Here is a 21,716-nt window from a genome sequence, read left to right on the forward strand (position 1 = left end):
AACGGCCCAAATGGCTTATCAGCTTATCACTTTAAGCAAAGCCCTAAAAGATACTATTCATGCCACGCGTCTTACTATTATACCCCTTTGATAAAAAGCCAGATATTACCAGATCTTTGTGATAAGGAATTCTCACATGTCGTTTTGCAAGTTCAGCAGCATAAACGCAGCGTTTTCAACATCATTGTTTCCGATAGCGTTTTAGGTGTGAAAGTGTGATATCATAGTGATATCATGGAGACATAGAGGTATGGAGGAAAAAAAATCTAGTCTTTACTTAGGTTGATTTATGATTGTGAGTTTGGTTACGTGTTTTATTATCTAACATCAAGATCAATATGATCTATCGTAGTCTAGTAGAGTGATTCATTCTCATGGAATCACTACAAAAAGTGAGTGTGTGGCTTTGATTCATATCGTACACAAAAGAATATGTATATCGACGAACTTATAAAAGTACGATCCTGGTCTCATTTGATAATCAGTTGTTGGTGGTTCCACTTAGATATATGTTGACTTTTCTATTCACGTTTGCTGGTTTATGATGGTTGTTTGATATTTGCAAGAATCAAACAACCATATGAATAAACCGTTTAACAAAAACGGTTAGTTTTTCGTTTTTGGTGGACAAGTTAAGTTTTAGCAATGTAAAGTAAACCGTTTCTAAAAAAAATAGCGTTGTTTAATCGCATTGGAAAACCAATGAATAAACCGTTTAACAAAAAGGACCGTAAAATAAGTGATATATTTGCATAATTAATTTCTCAAAGCTAATCCTGCTTCGGATTAATTTGAGTAGACAATGAAATTGTATGGCCATTGAGCATTAAAATAAAAAAGGGGGAAGAGAGAATTTAAGTTTTAAACACGTAATTTTCAAAGGTACATAACATGAATGATAAGTATGGGCCGGGCATGGGCCGCATGGTATTGGGTTATATAGTTATATGGTCCCTTGTTGTATACAGTAGATATGACCACGATGACAAGTACGACTATGACTTTACTTCGTTTGTAAACCGCGTCCGAGCTGCGTTGCATCAGAAACAAAAAAATGAGGCTCATATTATGCTCATAATCAAGTTTAAGTAACCTCACATAGTCACATGCGTTTAGAGGGAGCAACCACCCTGGACGACAGGATGAGCCGGACTTTTCTGATACAGTCTACAACCCGACCCACCCTAATCCTCAAATGTGTCTGTCCTGAACTGACTAACCTAACTCGTGACCCACCTAACCCAACAAGGACACATGTAACCGTTACGGTGGCCACATTTGACTTTTAATGAATTTAGCACAAGACGACTAGACTATTATGTCAATAAAGGAACTTAGTAACCAAATGATTAATCTTACATTCTTACTATCTAAGTCCACCATAAATTAAGTAAAATTCTAAATATTCAAACTCATCTTTATTATATAAGCTACTATTGTTGGGGGTTTGGTGTCTCCTTTTTCAAATTATTATTTTACGTTGCTAACATATTAAATTATACGTAGTATGATAGTAATGATTACTTTAAAATTACCTGCGACCTTTGTTAAGATCCGCCTCACTAAATATTATATTGTGAGTATCACAAAATAATAAAAGAAGTGATAGTTAACTACTTCATTAGGGTAAAGGGCTACTTACCTTATCGCCATATAGTTTTAAGGTGAAATCAATTCTTATGAAGTGGACTCTCCCTGTTAGGGATGGATGCAGCCCAGACTTGTATGAAATGGTATCGAGTCAAACCCATGGGGAGTGATAAAGACACTTTGTCCCATTACGTGCATGTTGAAAATATAAGATTGGAACTACTCTCCTTATTGTCATACGGTACTATGAAACAGAGGAAGGATAAATCAATATCTGATATGTATTTCAAGATATATATCACCCCACTAAACGACAAAATAGGCTAAAGACAAACGCTAAAGGACAAAATCAATTTTTTTTTTCAAGATATATATCACCCCACCTGTTTTAATGTTTGTCTTATCCCTATTTTGTCGTTTAGTGGGGTAATATGTATCTGAAATATATATCAAATATTGGTCTCTCCGACCTCCTATAAAGCATGATTTTGAGGTGAAACCTCATACAGTCTTGTAAAGTAGACTCTCTGACCTTTTATATAGATTTTTTTAATTAATATAAAATGTTACACATACATCGCGTATATAAAAACTAATAGAATAACAGAATAACTCTTCAAACTCAAGGATCTAAATATCTAATCATAGAAAGGGTGGAGTGATCTAGGGGGCACAGAGAAGTAGTGAAGGCGTTTCTTCAATGGATCGTGGTCCCTCCATTGTGGATATGATCTTGATGTTGTCTGATCTGACATTTAATAAACATATATTTTTTCCTCCATTGTTTGTAATTTCATGCAAATTAGAAGGACACATATGTAATTATAGCACATTAATGATTAATCATAATGCCCTGTTTTTCTTTATGACTATTATAATTTACAATAATTGATCAATTGTGATAATTAGTAGTTGAATAGGTCAACATTTGTAAATTGTCGTGTGGACTTTTTAGCAAGCTGTAGCTTGTACGGTGTCAGTTCTAATATTGAGCTAGTGATCATCGAGTTATTAGCTAGGGATGGACAAATAGTTGAAACTCTTGAGTAACATATGTTGTACTCATTTATGTTTTCGTGTTTATATCACGGTGAATATGTTTGCCAACGTACACTTGGTACATAATATGAAAAGATACATGATTGAGGGGGCCGGGTAACGTGATGCTAGCAATCCCTATCTATCAGAGGCTTGCATGGCTCAGGTTCAAATCTCGTCGAAAGAATTAGAAGGCATTGTGAATTTCTATGTACTACGTATGACATATGAGTGTGCTATTAAGCCTAAAAACACGTACAAGAGAGAGTATATATACCCAACAATAATATGGACATCGATGATCATAAATATCAGAATTTTATATCGATCATACTTCCTTCAATCACTTAACATACATACGTAGTACTACATATGTAGTAGTATTTTATTTTATTTTCCTCGTATTATTCATTTATCTATTTTTTTTCTTTTCTTTCTTATAATGTACGGAGTACCCTTCAAAGTTTAAAGTACAGGGTAAATATTGAAAAACAATGCTCAATGTAATAACCATTAGAAATTACTTACTCCGTAAGTCCGTAGTCCGGAATATTTTTTTTGTTGAAATATATAGGGAATATATCTATCATATCATATGCGAAAACAATTCTTTAGATTCATATTGAAACAAGAGTAACATTCACAAATAACTTAATCGAGAAACTATGCATGGTTGACCATTTTCGCCTTAAGTCATATTATCATACTAAAAAAATTCAACTTGTACATAATCATTAATCAACGCTTATTTTAGAATTCATTAAGTAACATCGTAATCGCAATTAGCACCGGCTATTAAATATATCTCACCATATACACAATTAATCAACAACATAGCATGTATTATTATTATGTTTAAGAATGAGTCAAATATTAGCTAGCATTGGTCAAACTTGTAAGAGACTCATATAGTGACCTTGAGGTCGTATGAGTCACATTAAGGTCCCTCTAATTCTTACAAAAATGTCAATCTAAGTGAGCTGTCCTAATCTTTTAGAATATTATTTAATTTATACATACAAAAAGAGGGGATGGGCGGTTTGACAAAATCCCAATAATTTTTCAAAATTTCTAGACCTAGCTAGAAACTATAAGTTTAATAATGCAACCTTTATAAAGATAGATCATTTTGACTTCACTCTTTTTATACTAGCTCCGTTTCACAGTACTTGCATCATTTTTTTTCTTCACGTATCCCAACATGTTTCTTCAAACATTAATATCTCTAATGGCGCGTAAGTAAAAATTATAAAAAATTGATTTGAAATCCTCACATTGATACGAATTTATGTTTGTTTTTACGTACATAATGTGAAAGAATAATTGTCAAAATTAGTTAATGAATAGTGTCAAAAAGAGAAATGATGCATCTATTGCAGAAGGGGGAAAGTATATTACTAGTACTAGCTTTGGAGCCCGTTCAAAGAACGGGCAATTATATAGTGTTTGTTAAGCCGTTTTTTCAAGTGTTAATTTTATTGAGAGCCTGTGATTTTAGTTAGAGTATAATTCGTATGATTTAAATAGAGGTGATCAAATTTCTAAGTTTAAAAAAATATATAAATTATATTGTGAATTAATATTAAGTGTTAAAGAGGGAGATGAAGTAGTAGAGGTTGAATGTGAATTCAATGGTGAATTGATGTTGGATGAGGAAGATGAAATGGAAGATGTGCTGAAGTTGTGAAATGCTCGTATAACAAACAACATGAAAAATTAAAAATTAAAAATACTAGGTATATATTATATTATTAACATAGATGATCCCTCCGTCCACAAATAATGTTTCTGTTTGATTTAACCATATATGTATATTAAAGTTTTTAGCGAGGCCAGTGCATTGGGTTTTGTTTGATGTGTTCGTGGATTTTTCATTTTAAAGATCTGTTTTATTCAAATTACTTTGTCTGAACTTATTTCGTCTAAATACACTTATCTGTATGTGAATATGTACATAAAAAGCTTATTTTTTTTTCGAACTTTTCTAAATTTTCATAACTAGACTTATCTATATTTATCTAGTATGAAATTAGTCAAAGTAAGAGATTTTATTGTGGACATCTTAAAAAAGAATACAACAACATTACTTATGTGCGGAGAAGTACTTTATTATGGAGAATAAAGATATGCGGAGCTTCATTAATAATTGGAGGAAGGATATAAAGATTTAATCGATCATATCCTAACAATGAACAACCAACAAAGCTTTTAGGTAGAACTCGAAATCTAATCAATGTAAACTGCATTTTTTAAGTTTTTACGTGTATATGATCGATTATGCATGGCGTGTCACAATCTTATTTAGCCCTAATATGTGGGTAAGTTGACTTATTGCGGCTTGCCACGTGGTATAGTTTGTCAACTCCAAACCCAAGTCGGTATTAAACTATTACGTATGGCATTCAGTTTTCATTTATTGTGCTCGATCTATATGGAGTACCAATAAACAGAAGTTAAAGATTTTTCTTTAATTAATTCCACCCAATTAATTGCATTATAAATTATTAATTTATTAGCGTGATTGGCTAGCGTGGCGTTTATGAAGCGAAACGAACGAAAAGAAATGGACAATGATAGAGTGACCCTACACTACAAGAATTTGTATCTTTAACGACAACCTAATTACGATAGGTCAAAAATCCCGTCGCAAAAGCCTTTTGCGACGGGGCTAACAACCAAACAATGACGGGAATAACCGTCGCAAATGTCTTTTACGACGGGTTTATGACGGATTTACGACGGGATTTCTATTAACGACGGCCCCTTTTATGACGGGTTCGCGACAGGAAATCCCGTCGTTAATGAATGATTATTGGCTTTTCGCGACGGGATTTCCCGTCGTTAATAGTACAATTTCTTGTAGTGCTAAGGGTTGGTAACCCTTTCAATATTGAATTTTGATTGTTTACAAATGCATTGAAACTTTACATACAATACTTTCTCTCTCCAATTAATTATATTTATATATTTTTTTATTTTATATGTATCTTAGGGGTGGCCAACCCTTAGGGTCAACCAAACATTTTCCAAAAGAAATGTTGGGGGATCGAGGGGGATGGAGAAGGGCGGTAAGGGATTAGAACAATAGAACCAGTACATGTTTTCAAAAAAAAAAAAAAAGTAGTGTATGTTTCGAACAATGCCCCGATAATAAACTTACAATGTTGAATGATACATGAAATGTTTTATTTACGTGTTTACATGTGTTGTGTACTCGAGTTTGACCTTTTTAATAACTATGAAATCTTTTTTTTTTTTTGGTGTACCACCCGGTTCACTCTTAGGGCTAATCCCGCTTCAGGGCGAGTTCTGAGTAGATATTCTACAGTCCCCTCCTAATTGTTGTTGCGAGGGATCGAACACGGGGTCCTCCCTACCAAGTTCAGCCTCAATCACCACTGAACCAACATGCAATTAGTTAGATCGTTTATTTTATTTAATTTGGATGCGAATGTAATGTATGTAGTACTTATCATTTTTTAGTAATGGCGTTCTTCCCTTTTTGGGTTGTTAGTATTCGTAAATCATGTCTAATCATGTCGTAATATATATATATATATATATATATATATATATATATATATATATATATATATATATATATATATATATATATATATATTATATATATATATAGCACAATTGTTGACTAATTAATGAAAAACATGTTCTATTATAAGTGAAAAATAGACAAATTAAAAATGCAGCAATTATTCAAACCTATTTTTAATAATGGTAACAAAATTAAATTTTCTTGCAATCACTATGTGGTGATCGAACATTAATAACATTAATCATGTGAAAAATAGTATAAATACATGTACACTAATCCTATCCCACTTAAATATATTTAAATAGAGTTAAAAGACATAAACTATAGTATATCTAAGATGGTAAGCTTTCTACTCTTTTTCTTGTTGGTTCCATGTTCGAACCCTGACAAAAAAAATTGTGTATCAATATATCAAAAGCACATCCTCCATGTCATTATGTGTAACATGATTTGCCTTGGAGATTTAATAATGATATAGATTCGTATTATCTTCCCTAATTACATTTTATTGTATATCTATTACAACTGGGATTAAACTATAAATATATTGTATTTTATAGCTAACTGTGTGTATCAAATAAACTAGCTTTTAGCCCGTTTTATACACGGGCTATATTTTAGGAAACTCAATTAAAAAAAAGAAGGTAAATTGACATACCAAAATGATAAAGGTATAAATGTATAATATTTCACTAAAAACTTTCACTAATAATTTTGATCGTACGTAGACATACTAAAATTTCCAAGATATATTGGGTGGAAACATTACTTTTATGGAATATATTATGAGCTCCCCAAGACCACAAATAATATACTACGTAATACATATAGTATAGATTACCAAATACTTTAATATACATATATGGTTAAATCACAGTTGGACATAATCTATACTATATGATTAATAATCTATAATATAAGTTATATAATGTTAAGGGAATTAAATTTGACAATACTATGTAAATCATCATTTAGTTGTGAAACAGAGAGTAAGTTGCAGCTGAATTGAGGAACATAAAGGACATGTTTGAGAATTATATTATCCGATAACCGAACTGATCCTTCATGTGTAGCTTTTTCTTTCTTGCCATTAGGAAGAGAGATAGGACATTCATAATTAATATCAATAATATCAAACAACCAATTTTTATCACCTGTGACATGGTGCGTTGCTCCGGTATCAATTATCCATAAATTGGTATTAAACTTACCATTTAGACGATGATCCGGAACTGAAGTATTACCGATGAGCCCTGCAATAGCATTCCATTGTTCATGGGTGAACAATTGGGTTTGTTGTGTTGAAGTTTGATTTTCTGGCCCAGTAATAGTATTTGCATTGTTTGTGGATGTAGAGTGGGCCATATTTGCACGAGGAGGACCACGTGAATTTGCACCCTTGCCACGCCCACGTGATGTTGCCCATGGTTTGCTACGCCCACGTGGGCCATCTCTCTTGGGCCGATCTTCAGGGTAGCCCACAAGTTCGTAGCAGGTATCAACAGAGTGGCCATGTTTTTTGCAATGGGTACACGGGACTAAAGCCCAACAAAAGGAGGCCTCATGACCTGATTTCTGGCAATGTGAACAGTATGATATGTCTACGCGGGTTCGTACTTTCTCCGTGTTGGTAGGTGTGCGGATGGTAAAGCCAGCAATCTCAGTTGGGATTTCGTCCGGCATGGCTTGCCGGACCCGTTCATCTTGTGTTACCAACTGATAAGCCCGATCCAGGGAAGGAAGTGGATCTTGAGATAAAATATTAGTACGTTGTTGAGCATAATACGGGGTATAAAGACCCATCAAAAATTCATGAAGTTTAGCCGTTTCACGTCTTTGAACATGTTTTTCTGCAGCAGAACAATTAGAACAACAAGTACAGGAAATAATAGGTTCGAGATTACTTAAGTCTTCCCATAATGCATTAAGTTTTCCATAATATTGAGAGACCGACATAGACTTTGTTTGTTCGCAACGACCAATAGATGATTTAAGTTGTTGAATTCTAGGACCATTAACAACAGAAAAACGATGTTTAAGATGATCCCACAAGCGTTTGGGCTCTCTATATTTTGTTAATTGAGATTTTACCTCAGGATCAATAGTGTTGGTAATCCAAGAAAGAAGCATGGCATTGATCGTAGTCCAATCTGATTGTGTGCATGGTGGAATAGGAGATGTGATAGTGCCATCCAAGAATTGAAATTTACGCCGTGCTTCCAATGCTAGTTGAACATCACTAGCCCATTCATCATAATTATTATTACGCAAGCGAGTAGGGGTGATAAAATCACCTGGACGATCTTGACTACCTAAATAAAAAGGAGAATCGGGTTCGATCCTCTTAGGGGGAGGAGGTGGTGTTGCCTCGTCGTTAGTCATAAAAAAAAAAAAAAAAAGAAACAGGTTATGTTATGTAATTAGAATGATATTCTAATTCTAATTCCCTTAACATATAACTTACAGTTGCGTTTGTTATGTAGGGGATAAAAACGAATCAAGGCTCCGTTTGGTAGGGCGTAAAACGTTTTCATTGAAAACGATTTTTCCATTTTCAATCATTTTACGTTGTTTGGTTGGGTAAGGGATGAAAACCAATTTTCCATGACTCCCTCAAAGGTGGAAAACCCTTTTCCATTTTAAAGGAAGGGAAACCACTTTTCCTTCTTTCATCCTTACCTCTCTCTCCTTTCTCCTTTCTTCCCCTCAATCTTCACCATCTTTTTCTATTTTCCTTTAAGTTACCAAACAAAGGAAAACTAGTTTGAAATTGTGTTTTCCCTTGAAAAATGTTTTTCATGGAAAATCATTGTACAATTAAAACGTTTTACGCCATACTAAACGAAGCCTAAGTGCATTCTAAACAAATTTAGCGCATTTATTATCTTAAGAGCTGATTGATCACATATCTATTTTTGCCAAGTTGGGGGAGAATTGATCACATATAATCAAATATTATCTTAAGAGCTGAGTTCTAAAGCCCAATTGACAAGCACGTAATGATAGATTGTTCATTTTGCCAACCAAACCCATTTTACATTTTGCTAACTAAGCCCATTTTATTATTTCAATTTCTACTAATATGGTTCATCATCCGTTATTTTTTATTCTTTACGTATTTCGTTTTAGGTGTCCCGTTTTAACTTTTGTATTTGTAATAGTTCACACTTCAACCAAACAAGTAAGGAAAGATGGAAAAATTATTTTCCGAGAAATTATTATCCTTCTAATATAGCCTAAGTTATACTCTGTAGGAAGTCTTCGCCTTGGTGTCCCAATACTATGCATTCCTTGGTCTCCCTCAAAATATGGTTTATGCACCCGCGTGCACAATTCTCACTGTGCACCCTATTTTTAAATTAACATTTAGTTTAAATTTAAAGAATATAATATTTATACCCAAAAAACATTTAGTAATGAACATATAGTTCAAATCCAAAGAACTTATATATTACTCCCTCTGTATTTATTTAAGAGATACACTTGCCTTTTCCGGCCGTATTTATTTAAGAGATACACTTGACATTTTTAGTAACTTATCAACCCCACCATTTAATTAAATAATCTATCTACACCCCACCTCCACCCCCAACTCCCTAAAATGACATGGTCACCACTTGTTTTACTTATTAAAATATCTACTCAACCCCACTTGTTTTATTACTTTCTTTCAACCAATTATTCTTCTTAATACCCGTGTCCGGCCAAGTGTATCTCTTAAATAAATACGGAGGGAGTAAAATATTTCACTTATACGCGTAAATTGAAATTGCTTTCCATGTTCATTAGGTGCTCAACGAATGTATTGAATGTTCATTAGGGGCTTATTAAATACGAAGTACTACATATTCATTAGGGCGCACAATAAACGAGTGTGTAATTCAAATTGCGGGTCTCCATGCCCTTCCAAATATTTTCTCTTGGCCCAGACTAAAACTTCCTCATTACAATCAGGCCCGTTGGACAATTTTGTTTGAAGCCTGCAACTCGCAAAAATTATTTAAGAAAAAAAAAAGAAAAGTAAAAAACCGAGTAAAAAAATATCAAGATCAACCTTGGTAGTTTGATTTTGACTTCCTCTAAAATTTCAGAGAATACTCCCCACACACACTCTCTGTCGCTCTCACTGAAACTTTCTCAATACGAACTTTTTGATTGATGGATTCATTCATGAGACCTGAGATTAGCTGCTGAACTCCCCTGAAGAGGGAAGCCTAGGATTTTCAGGGTTACCTTCAATTTTTCCTGAAATAAACTGGGTTTGATTGAATGTTACGCAGTCATTCAGGAATCTTCATGTAATTTAAGAAAATGGGCAATTCTCAATTTTTGAAAAGATTATATCTTTTTGGCAATCTTTTGCTGCTGCTACTTGTTGTGGATTCTTCTGATGTCAATTTCAAGGTAAAATTCTCCATTTTCCTTAATGATTTGATGTATGGTGTATGATTATTGATACATACTTTTTAGATTTTACAGTAATTTTATTATGTATATTTTTGCAATTTAGGTAAATGGTGGTTTGAAGGGCAATAATCCTTCAATTGCTAACAATAATGGTACTAAGAATTCAAATGAGCAAGTTACCCTAGTAGTGAAGAAGGAAGAACAATTAGAAATTTCAAATGGGGTTGTACATAAAGATCTTGGTAGTAGCAATTTTAATGAGTCATTACAGTCTAAAGAAGGTCAGAATCAGAAAATTGATGATGATAGTACAAATGAATCAAATGATGAGTTGAAAAATAAGGTTGATGAGAGTGGCAACAACAACATAGTAGGGTTAGGAGAAGTGATTGATTCTAAAAATGAGGCTAAAAAGGATGGAACTGGCGAATCGAGTAGCTCCTTGATTGGCATTGAGAAGGAGAAGTTGCAAGACGATGAATGTGATCCATCTAATATGTGTGTTGATCCAAAGAAGAATTTAACTGCCTGTTTAAGAGTTCCAGGCAATGGTATGTTCTTTTTTGATTAAATGTTTGCATTTGAAATTCAATTGATCTGCAACATAGCTGTTATTTAATCGCATGATCGAGCATTGTTTCATAAGCAGCAATATTGTTTTCCATTGCTCTAACTTGTTTTGGTTATTGTCTCATAAGGCCTAATTGGGCCTGTATCTAAGTAGAGTTTGAGAATTTGTTCCTGATGTTTTTGACATGTAGCCAATCATATTTGTTGAGATGATTCGATGACCATTGAAGTCACTTATGTTTGATGAATTACTGCGAAGAAAATCTAGTGCTAAAGAGAATGATTTTGCCTTTGGGGTAATAATACAAGAGTAGAAAAATAAATCACTATTTTTTGGGTATTTTCAGCTATCAGAATGAGGAGTATTTTCGAAGCGTTATGAGATATTTTTAGTGTGGACTAAAATTACCTTAATGATAGATATTTTTAGTGTGGGTTAAAATTATCTTAATGGTAGCAAGCAGCAGCTAAATTGATACTTTATCACATTCCCTGTGGTAACTGGAAGCTGCACCTTTCTTAGAAGTAGGGGGCGAAGGGGAACAAGGGTAATAAGAAAGAAATCTTATTGCTGAAGTTATGGGATTCTTCCCTCAAAAAAAGAAAAGAAAAAAGAGGTAATTGGATTCTTGACTTCTCTGAGGGTTAAACTTGTCACTAGGGAACACACATTCTTTTCTTTCAAACAAAATTTAAGGGAAAGAGAACTAATACAAAGAATATTATGTAATGGTTCTACTTGTGATGTTGGTTTAGTCTCATAAAGAATTAAATTGTAAAGTTGTCTAATCATAGCTACTTGATGTATCCAATAAGTAAGTATATGAATAACCATCGTTAAAGGAATCGGTTACTTTGTTGAGGACCATATTGTATATTTGTACTTCCAACATCAATATCAAAATTGGCATTAATGTCTCTAATGAGGCTTTTGGCAAAGGCTGGGGATGAGATGCAGACATTTTTATGTCCGGTAAACGTGAATGGAAAGTAGGGGGAGCAATGAAGTTTAGTGGGGAAATTTATGTAGGTTCGTACTTTCGCTTGAAAACTCCTGATAAGGACTTATCTGAATATATTTATGCAAATTTGAACGTGTTAACCCTCATCTTCTTGAAACTTTTCTTTTTGTCTGTCTTTATGCTGGAAAGATAAAGGCCTTACTCCATTATAGTCCAAAGCCAAATAACAACTCTTTCACTTACATTAATTCAAAGCTCATTGGTGTTCTTGGAAGCATAGAAATCTAGTGTGTTGCACCAATATTCGACAATAAGTGCCAGGCCAGAGATGGTGCCCATAGTATTGGATTCTCTTTCAGGCTACAAGTCATTCCTCCAAGACTTTTTCAGCCCTTTGGATATGGGACATCAGATTATTAGACCTAGGATTGTCCCTAATAAAATCCATAACTCATGTTTGTGAATCATTGACGTGGTCTCTCAACAGTTGACAAACATTGGGTGGAAGTCTCTTTGGGGCTGAGCATCCTACCATGTTTTCAAGTGCTGTAATTGGAACCAAGAATGGATTGACAACCTAAAAACATATATGCGAATACTATCCAACCAATAGGTTCTGGTTACAAGACGCTTTTAAGTTTTAGTGTAGTTTCCGCACAAAAATCCTTCTTATTGAAACATAATAGAATCTCATTGAGTTGCCTAGTAGCCAACAACACCATATGTGACAATGCACCAAGATTAATTTTACTCGATGCCATAAGCCATGTAACATGTTCATCCAACTTTTTTCAGAAGCTCATGAGAAATCTCATGCAATATTGAATGAAAGCTCCTGATTTCCCAAACTCCCTCCTAAGATTAGCTAAGCTGCACATTGTTTATCACGAGTAGACAGCCTTATACCCGCAATGGTGTAAGTTATTTTTTTAAGATCCTTTCTAGTGCCAACAAACTTAAAATAGAGGATATATCTTAGGTCGAACATTTGGCAAATATAATTAGTCATGCACATAAGGGTGTAAGGCCTTTTTCAGAGAGTGTGGTGGGAAAGGTATTGGAAATTAGAGGGAAGTCTCCATGGATCCCATAGAGCTGTATGTAATGCTTAGGGTCTATATTTTGCAGAGTAAATAACCAAGATATAATATTATGTGGAATTAACCTAAAATATCCCATTTTTAACTATTAATCACACCTTTGGGTCTTCTTAGCATCAGGTGAAAGTCTTTCGTTCTAATGTTTTCTTGGGTTATCTAGTAAACAACACAGTAAAACGTGAATCTAGAACCAAGGTGCACTGTGGAAATTATGTTTGTCATACGAGTGCTCGATCATTTTTGTAGATAGCACTTAGACACTCGGAGCTGGTTGGCTGCCTTTTCCTCTTTCACTTCCTCTGCATATTTGTTGAATCGTTGCACACAGAATGGATTATCAAGCTTTTATTTCCCTTGGGGTCTATGTTTCATCATGTTGTAGTCTCTGTTGTGATTATTGTTTCTTTAACTTACATGTGATTCCTTGTAATTCTCCAGATTCTCCAGATCTTTCACTTCTGATCCGGAATAAAGGATCAGAGCCTGTAACTGTCACCATTATAGCTCCTGAATATGTTCAATTGGAGGAAACAAAAGTTCTACTTCAACAAAAAGAAGACAAAAAGGTAAATTTACATATGAAAATCGCTTTTGGTAGTTGGTCAAAAGAACTAGTAATGATGTAATCCTACCTAATTAAAATGTCCAGGTCAGCAGATGAACTTTGTGTATCATGTTGATGCCTCATATTGTTGGTACTCCGTATAACGGTTATTGTAGGTTACCAAAGTGCTGGATTTTGTGTCTTTGGCCCACTAAGCTATAATGAGTAATGACAGCAGTTCTTCAGTCCATCTAGGCGACTTATTCACTTAGGCTCCGTTTGGTAGGGCGTAAAACATTTTCCGAAAAAACAGTTTTCCTCTATTTTCTATTTTACATTGTTTGGTTGCTAAGGAGTGTAAAACCATTTTCCCTTCAAAATGAAGGGAAAACTGTTTTCCTTGGTTTTCCTTATCTCTCTTGTACACTCCTCTCACTACTTGCTTACTTTCCCTTTCATTTTCCTTTTGTTTCTTCATTTTTCTTACATGGAACCAAACAATGGAAAACTAATTTTCGAATTGTGTTTTCCATGAAAATTGTTTTACACTGAAAATGTTTTACACCCAACCAAACGTAGCCTTAGAGCGAATTGAACCTGCTTCAGTACTTTCTTTGTAATTAAAACAAAACCCTTGACAATTATGAGCCCTAAATATCGATTAGAAGCTGTTCATGAAATTTGTGAATTTGTGCTGAACTGCTGGTCTGAGCTATTTGAATCCGATAAAGTTATTTGATGCCATGGTTGACATGTTTGCTGTTTCTCAAGTGCTATTCAATCAAATTCCAAGCTTTGTTGTGCTACAAGTTTGTGCTGTTTACATTTTTACACGACAGTGATTTCATGTTGCTGTTTTCTGAAGAGATTCCTGTAGCCCTTTCAGTCTATTAAGCGTGTTGTCTAGATATTATATCCGCTTTCATTTCTCGAAATTTCTTACTATAGCTATAATCTGATTGTAACAGATACTCGAGTTTCTTACAATGCATGTATGAATTTGATTTATTATCATTAGAAGTTTTACTCGTCAAGCCCACAATGACCAATTTCGTTCTTTTTCTGTCATTATTCCTTTTTTTCAAATGATCCATGAACATGTATTGAATACCTGCATTTGTACAAACATATATCCATAATTTTCGGCTGACTTGTAACTTTGATCTTGGTTCTGAACATATTGAAGTGATCAATTTGACAGAAAACAATTCATTATAGATACCTTGTGGCTTTCACGTACAGAATATTACCTCCTCTTTTTTTTTTCATCTCTGAAATAAAATTAAAGGCAATATTCAACTGATAATGAACTAATGGTAACTTTTATTGCAGGTTAAGGTAACGGTGGCATATGAGGCACAAGATAGCTTAATTTTATTAACAACAGAAAATAGCCGTTGCACTCTCGACTTCAAAGAGTTGATTCCACGTGATTCGAGAGTAGAGGCCCGTTATGTTTTCAAGTTCAGATATTTCAGCAACTTAACCAGAATTCAGTGTATGATACTCTTAACCCTATCTGCATTTCTGGTGTTTGGAACTGCTTGGATGTGTTCTGGTATGTGTAAGAAGCTATATCAAGGGAACCGGTATCAACCCATCGACACAGAGCTACCACTTTCAGTAGTGTCTAAAGTGGGTCCCGAATCAGGTGATGGCTGGGACGACAGTTGGGACGACCACTGGGATGATGAGGAAGCGCCCAAGACTCCATCGTTGCCTCTTACACCGAGTCTTTCATCTAGAGGCCTTGCCTCTCGGCGTCTTATCAAGGATGGGTGGAAAGATTAACTTATATCATTGAAAACAAGATCAAACACACAATCGAAAACAAGATCTAGATTGGGTCTTATATAGGAATTTAGGACTCATATAGGAAGAAAGTTTTGTACTTCTATTGTGCGACATTGTAACTATTCTTTGGCCCTGTTCTTTTTGGCTTAATTTCACTTTCAAAGTCTATTTTTCAGTTTAGAAGCATTCAATTCAGTTCAATTCAGTTCAACACAAATAAACAGGATTTTTCTCATAAATATAAAAAGAAAGAAATTTCTTTTTTTGCTAATGTTAATGGAAATGGTAAAAATTGAAACAAAAAAGTATTGGACCCTTGTACTTTGTTAGCCTTTAGATGAGGTGATTTGTGATGGATTCAAATCCATGCAATGGCCTTTGTTGTGGACCTAAGTGGGCTTTGGATGGGCCCTTGTACTTTGTTAGCCTTTAGATGAGGTGATTTGTGATGGATTCAAATCCATGCAATGGACTTTGTTGTGGACCTAAGTGGGCTTTGGATGGCCTACCCAAACTTAACATAATGGGGTGGGCCTAGACCCAAATAATATTGATCTTAACAACTGCTATGATTGTAGTGGGTCAATATTGAATACTGATCGTCGGTTTGGGCCTCTTCTCACGTGCACATTTAGTGGACCTAAAGGCTTTAAATCTTAAAATCAAAACACTTGACCTCTTGTGGTGGCAGTCATGAGGTCTGTTATGACTGATTGATTTGTTTTCAAATTCATGTATTAATTGAGTAATGACCAATGCTGTCAAGATCGGAGTCCTACATTGATTCGATGAGTAAATGCAAGCATAAAATAACGCGTTTTAAGTAATTTAAAAAAATACTTCGTATTATCCCTTAAAAAAAAAACTACTTCGACTTAAAGTTGATACTTAAATATTTTAAAGTGCACAAGTTATCCAAAGCCAAAACAGAATTTACATCTGATAAGATGTGTGCAAGCTTGGTGGGCTACGGTATGGATCATTTTCAAGTCTTAAAGAGTAATTAATAAAATTATAAAACTTCTTTTATTTTGTACAATTGTTAAATGAAAAATGAGTTAACAAAATATACTTCAGTATAATTTACCATTGTAATCATTTTATTCTGATTAACTATTTAGAACGATAACATTTTTTAAAATCGGAGTTGAAATTTTAACACAATGATCTAACATTGACTGATAAAAATCTTGTTTACATCTTCAATCCAATAAATTAATATGAAATGGTATAATTAAAATACAACTTTCATTAAAAATATGCAACCATAAAAAATTATTTTTTAAAAAAAACAGAAGAAGTAAAGTTTTAACATTTTTTTTTGACATAGGAGCTTTAATACTGTTTGTGAACTGTGAGGCACATAAGGTTATACTAGTAGATTACTAGATTACTAGATTATAATCAACATTAAAAAAAAACAAATCAGAAAAAAAAAATATAGCTTCAACCCAAACTCAGATATTTTTATTTTGTATTTGTGGCGTTTCTATTTTTATTTTAATCTCATATGCCTAACCTACACGAACTGCACAGGAAATACGCACGAACATATGGCACATGCACAATAAATGAAGTATGGTATGGACTATGGAGTATGATATGCTATCAGTTGGACAGTTGGACAATTAGAGCCCTTAATTGTTTTTGCTCTTTCGAATTTAAGTACGTTTATAGTCCGTGTGATGTACTGGTTAAATATATCAATCAAATTAATTTAGTGAGACAATGAGAAACGTTGAGTAGGAATTATGAGGTGGCAATAGGTTTATAAATTTTCCAGTTTTAAATTCTTACTTATATTAAAAAGCCCCAACGCCACCATCTTCTTTGCGTAATTTTCCATCCCAAATTTACCCCTTCTTTTTCTTAATTATTACAATTCAATTAAATTTGATTTTTGCTATGATTTTCAGATTTTGTTGGCAAGACACTTATTAACATGTTAGACACGTGGCTAGAGATTGAAGATTGATTCTTATTTTCAATATCAGAGAAGGGACTTCCTTTATCCTTCTTCTAAAGATAAGATAATGTGTCATGAATTTTCTATGTTAATTTGTTCTTGATATGTAAATCAAATTATTATATTTAATTTAGTGTCTTTATTTTTTCCTTTCATTTGCATGCAACGAAATATATTATCTCTGTTTTGACTATATTTCTTTATCTTTATATAAAAGCCCTAACATCTTTTCATTTTTGCATAACTTTGTTTGGCCCATTCTACCCCTCCTCCTGCCTATATATTATTCTTTCTTTATTTATAATTGTGAAGTATTCGATTTATACTTGTATTAAACATGTCAATTTTATTTATTGGCCAACTATCTAACATACATCATCATTTGGAATGAAGTGTACGTAGTACGGAGTACGGAGTATATATATACTTCGTACAAATTAACATCAGTTATGTGAGAAAAAAAGGCATTGTACCTTTTGTGATCGTATTTTAAGTGAGTACGTATATAATCATAAAGATTTCACATTCGATCTCATTTGGCCTGGAAAAGGTATAGTTTTTTTTTTCTTTTGATTTTTTGTTTAAGCACAATGCTTGGAAGCTAGAGAAAGTGCAGTAATAATTACAAAGTTGTTTCAAGATATAAGATATATATGTAACGCCCCGACCTCTAATTCAATAATTTAAAGCATAATTAGCAGCGGAATTAACCTAATTGGTCGGGACATTACCTGCCGTAACTTCCTTTTCGGAAATTACAAGGCAGACATCAATCAAAAGCCTTTAAATGCTCCAAAATATATAATAATCCTTTATATTACCAAAATGAAAGTACATAACTTACTAAAAGTCTTTAATTAAAACTTATTAAACTATTAGAACCGTAAACATAAACTAGGTGGATAATATTAATGTGAAACTCCTCGCCACTACTCGTGTCCATCATTCCCCGCAGTACCTAAAACGGAAAACAAAACGGTGAGCCGAAGACTCAGTAACGAACTATTCTAGCAGCGCAAATTCATTTCAATTCATTTTATTTAGTAACACAGGGAGAATAGAATAAGTAAAACATTTAATAAAACATCATATTCACTTCATTCATAAACTTTGCAATTTAACATGCTAGTTGTCGGCAAGTACGAACCGTGAAGGAATTCTCCACTGGGCCTGGGCCCATAAGAGCCTGGGCTCATCGTAACATGGGCCTGGGCCCTGAGCCTGGGCTCATAAACCATGGGAGCCTGGGCTCGTAATCCATGGGTGGACAGGTGTCCGTGGTGCATGCATGACCGATAGATAGGAAGATGGTAGTTTATATACCGCCAGACAAACCAGTTCTTTCACTTTCATTTATCATGTTGTATGTAATTTTACCAAGCCTTGGCTTGTATTTCAATTCGAAATAACATAACTCATTTTATATCATAAAACATCATTTAGATTCTGGGATCCATAAAACATCATTTCATTCAACGCATCATATAAACATTATTTTATGAGAAAACTCAAACAAATCATATTATAAAGAATAATTCAAACAAATCATAATTCATTCCCACAATCCATAAAACGTGTCAAAACATTTAATTCATAAATCCAATCATAACGTCATAATTTCGTAATACATTTATAAAGGGATTGCGGGTACTAGCAATAGCCGTTACCTCACTTCCGCAATTTTGCTAAGGAATTCGCTTGGTTCGTTCGTCCTGAGCTCCGAGTCCAATTTCTTTCAAAATATTAAATTATTGAATTAGTATTAAATCGATGAATAATCTAAAATCAATAGTTTATAAATAAATTTATAAGTAATGAATAAATAATGAATTTTAAATAAAAAAATAATTTCGAAATTTATTGAAAATATTATTAACCAAAATTTCAATCGAAATATATATTTATATTCATAAATCGATTTTCATTTGAATTTCATTATTGTTAAATAAAGCCTTTAATTTATTTTAGTAAAATCGATAATTAAACCTGAAAAATAATAACAATCTATTAGTAAATAATTAATTCATAAAATGTATTAAAACATGAAATTTAATAATTAGGAAATCTGAAATGGTAATTCAATTTAACTCACCAAAGGCCCAAATGAGTGTGGCCCAATTTAATTTGTGGGTTTTAAGGGAAGTGAATCAAAACCAAAATAAGTTTTGGTTTTCTGGGAGCAGTGCTCGAACGAAACAGGGAAGGGGGAGGGGGCCGAAACAGGGGAAGCGGAGCAAGGAGGGCACGAGGAGGAAGGAGGGAAGGGGTGTGAGGCGTCTGGCTGGGCGACGCAGCGCCGGAAGGCGACGGTGAGGGCGGTGGTTTGCGGTGGTGGTCCAGGCGAGGGGAGGAGGGAGTGCGAAAATGAAGGGGAAGCAGGGGAGGGTTGTGAGGGAGAGCGAGTACGAAAGGGTGGTTCTGGGCGGTGGTTGAGGTGGACGCGGTTGCTGGTGGTTATCGGAGGGATAAGGTGGTGATGGTGGTGCGGTGGTTGTGGTGTTGGTGCGGTGGGGCGAAAGAGAGGAAACAGGGGAGAGTAGAGGAGGTGGGTCGCGAAGGAGGTGAGAGAGCAGGGGGAGGTACGGTGGGCGTGCGGTGGTGCTGGAGGGAGACGGTGGTCAAGGTGGTGGTTGGGCGGAGGTGGTTCGCTGTGGTGGTGGTCGAAGGTGGTTATCGATGGTGGTTCGAATCAGAGAAGAGGAGGGGAGTGGAATTGGAGTTTTTGATTTTGGTTTTTGGTTGAGGGAATTGATCTCTGATTGTTGAATTTGTAAAGGGAAGGAGTAAGAATTCAATTTGAACTTGGCAATGAATGTGTATCAGATTGAGGGAAAAGGAGAAGGAAGGAAGTTGACTTCTTGGTTTGAGCGTGGGGAGCAAGAAAATAAAGCTGACATTTTCATTTTTTTTATTATTTTTTTTTTATTATTTTTTAAATAAATTCACAATATTTGGCAAAAATTCAGAATTTGTAATAAAATGTTTAATTAAAATAATTCCTTAAAAATAAATAAATTATCGTTAACGAAAATAAATAATTTCAGTTTATAAATTTGTCGTTTAAAATAATTCGTAAAAACGATTAAAATGACGAAATTCGATTATTCGTAATTTAATTAAAAACGAAATTAAGTTGATAAATATTTTTAATTTTAATAAATCGAGTTTAAAATTTCGGGGTATTACAATATAAGAGTCATGACTTGTAATAGATGAAGTGTTAGACCCTCCAATATAATTTCGCAAGAGCAATATGTCTTATTATCTTATACTTCATCGGTTTTGTAAAGTTAATTCCTTGCTTTTAGTATTTATGTGATCAAATTGATTAATTATTAGTTAAGATATTAGATAAAATATTATCTTGTTGGATATCACTGGATTTAAATAAAAATCACCAAATTTTTATAATTATTAACAGATATTTAAGGATATTAATAATTAAAATAGTTCTTTAGAGATAGCGCATAATTAAAAAAAAAAAGTGAGGGATTTTATGGAATAAGTTAGGTAAATACTTCTTGTGTACTACCTTTGACTTGCAATTTGCAAATCTCTTTTCATTTTTTAAGTAAACAACAATATAATAACACTATCATATGATATGGGATTATAGAAAACAAGGTCCTATAAGGTGTTAAAAGTTAAATAATTAAGGTTAAGTAACATACTAGCTATAAGTTAAATAGAGTCTTACAAGTTCATATAAGTTCAGCCCTATAACATGAAGATAACAATAGTTAATATAAAAATTATAATTTCTTAACGGACTGCTGCACGTGCCTCTGACTAGTTATCAGTATATAATTGTTTGATTTGACTTTTACAATTGTCAATCCTCTAACCAAATTTAATATCCGTGCCCTTAATTTCACTTATAAGTATTCCTAAACATAACTTAGTCAATAATAAATGTGATTACGTACGAAGTAAAGAAATTATTTCAAAGGCATACATTAGAATAACTCCAGTAACATTTTTCATAATGATATGGAGCACTTGTTTTTTATAATTAAATCTTTATTGGGGCAAGAAAAAGCTCAAACCATAGGAAAATCCAATCACATACAAGCTTTACATGATTTCCATCTAAATCAATTGACAAGTGGAATAACCCATAAATCTTGAATATATTTTGGTCATTCTCTCTATTTAAGTATGTGTTCTTTAATATTTCTCTCTCCCGTGTGAC

The 21,716-nt window shown here is 33.8% G+C and overlaps 1 protein-coding gene across 1 annotated transcript; it reads left to right on the forward strand.

The window, feature by feature from the left end:
- Positions 1–10,213: 10,213 nt before the first annotated feature.
- Positions 10,214–15,733, forward strand: LOC110786419 (uncharacterized). The gene is made up of 4 exons (XM_021990975.2): positions 10,214–10,585; positions 10,692–11,139; positions 13,659–13,786; positions 15,097–15,733. Exons 1-4 carry the CDS (start codon positions 10,493–10,495, stop codon positions 15,553–15,555), a joined length of 1,128 nt encoding a protein of 375 aa, XP_021846667.1. The 5' UTR covers positions 10,214–10,492; the 3' UTR covers positions 15,556–15,733.
- The last annotated feature ends 5,983 nt before the right edge of the window (positions 15,734–21,716 follow it).

Source organism: Spinacia oleracea, chromosome 6, assembly GCF_020520425.1.
Source record: "Spinacia oleracea cultivar Varoflay chromosome 6, BTI_SOV_V1, whole genome shotgun sequence".
In the NCBI taxonomy this organism is placed as follows: domain Eukaryota; kingdom Viridiplantae; phylum Streptophyta; class Magnoliopsida; order Caryophyllales; family Amaranthaceae; genus Spinacia; species Spinacia oleracea.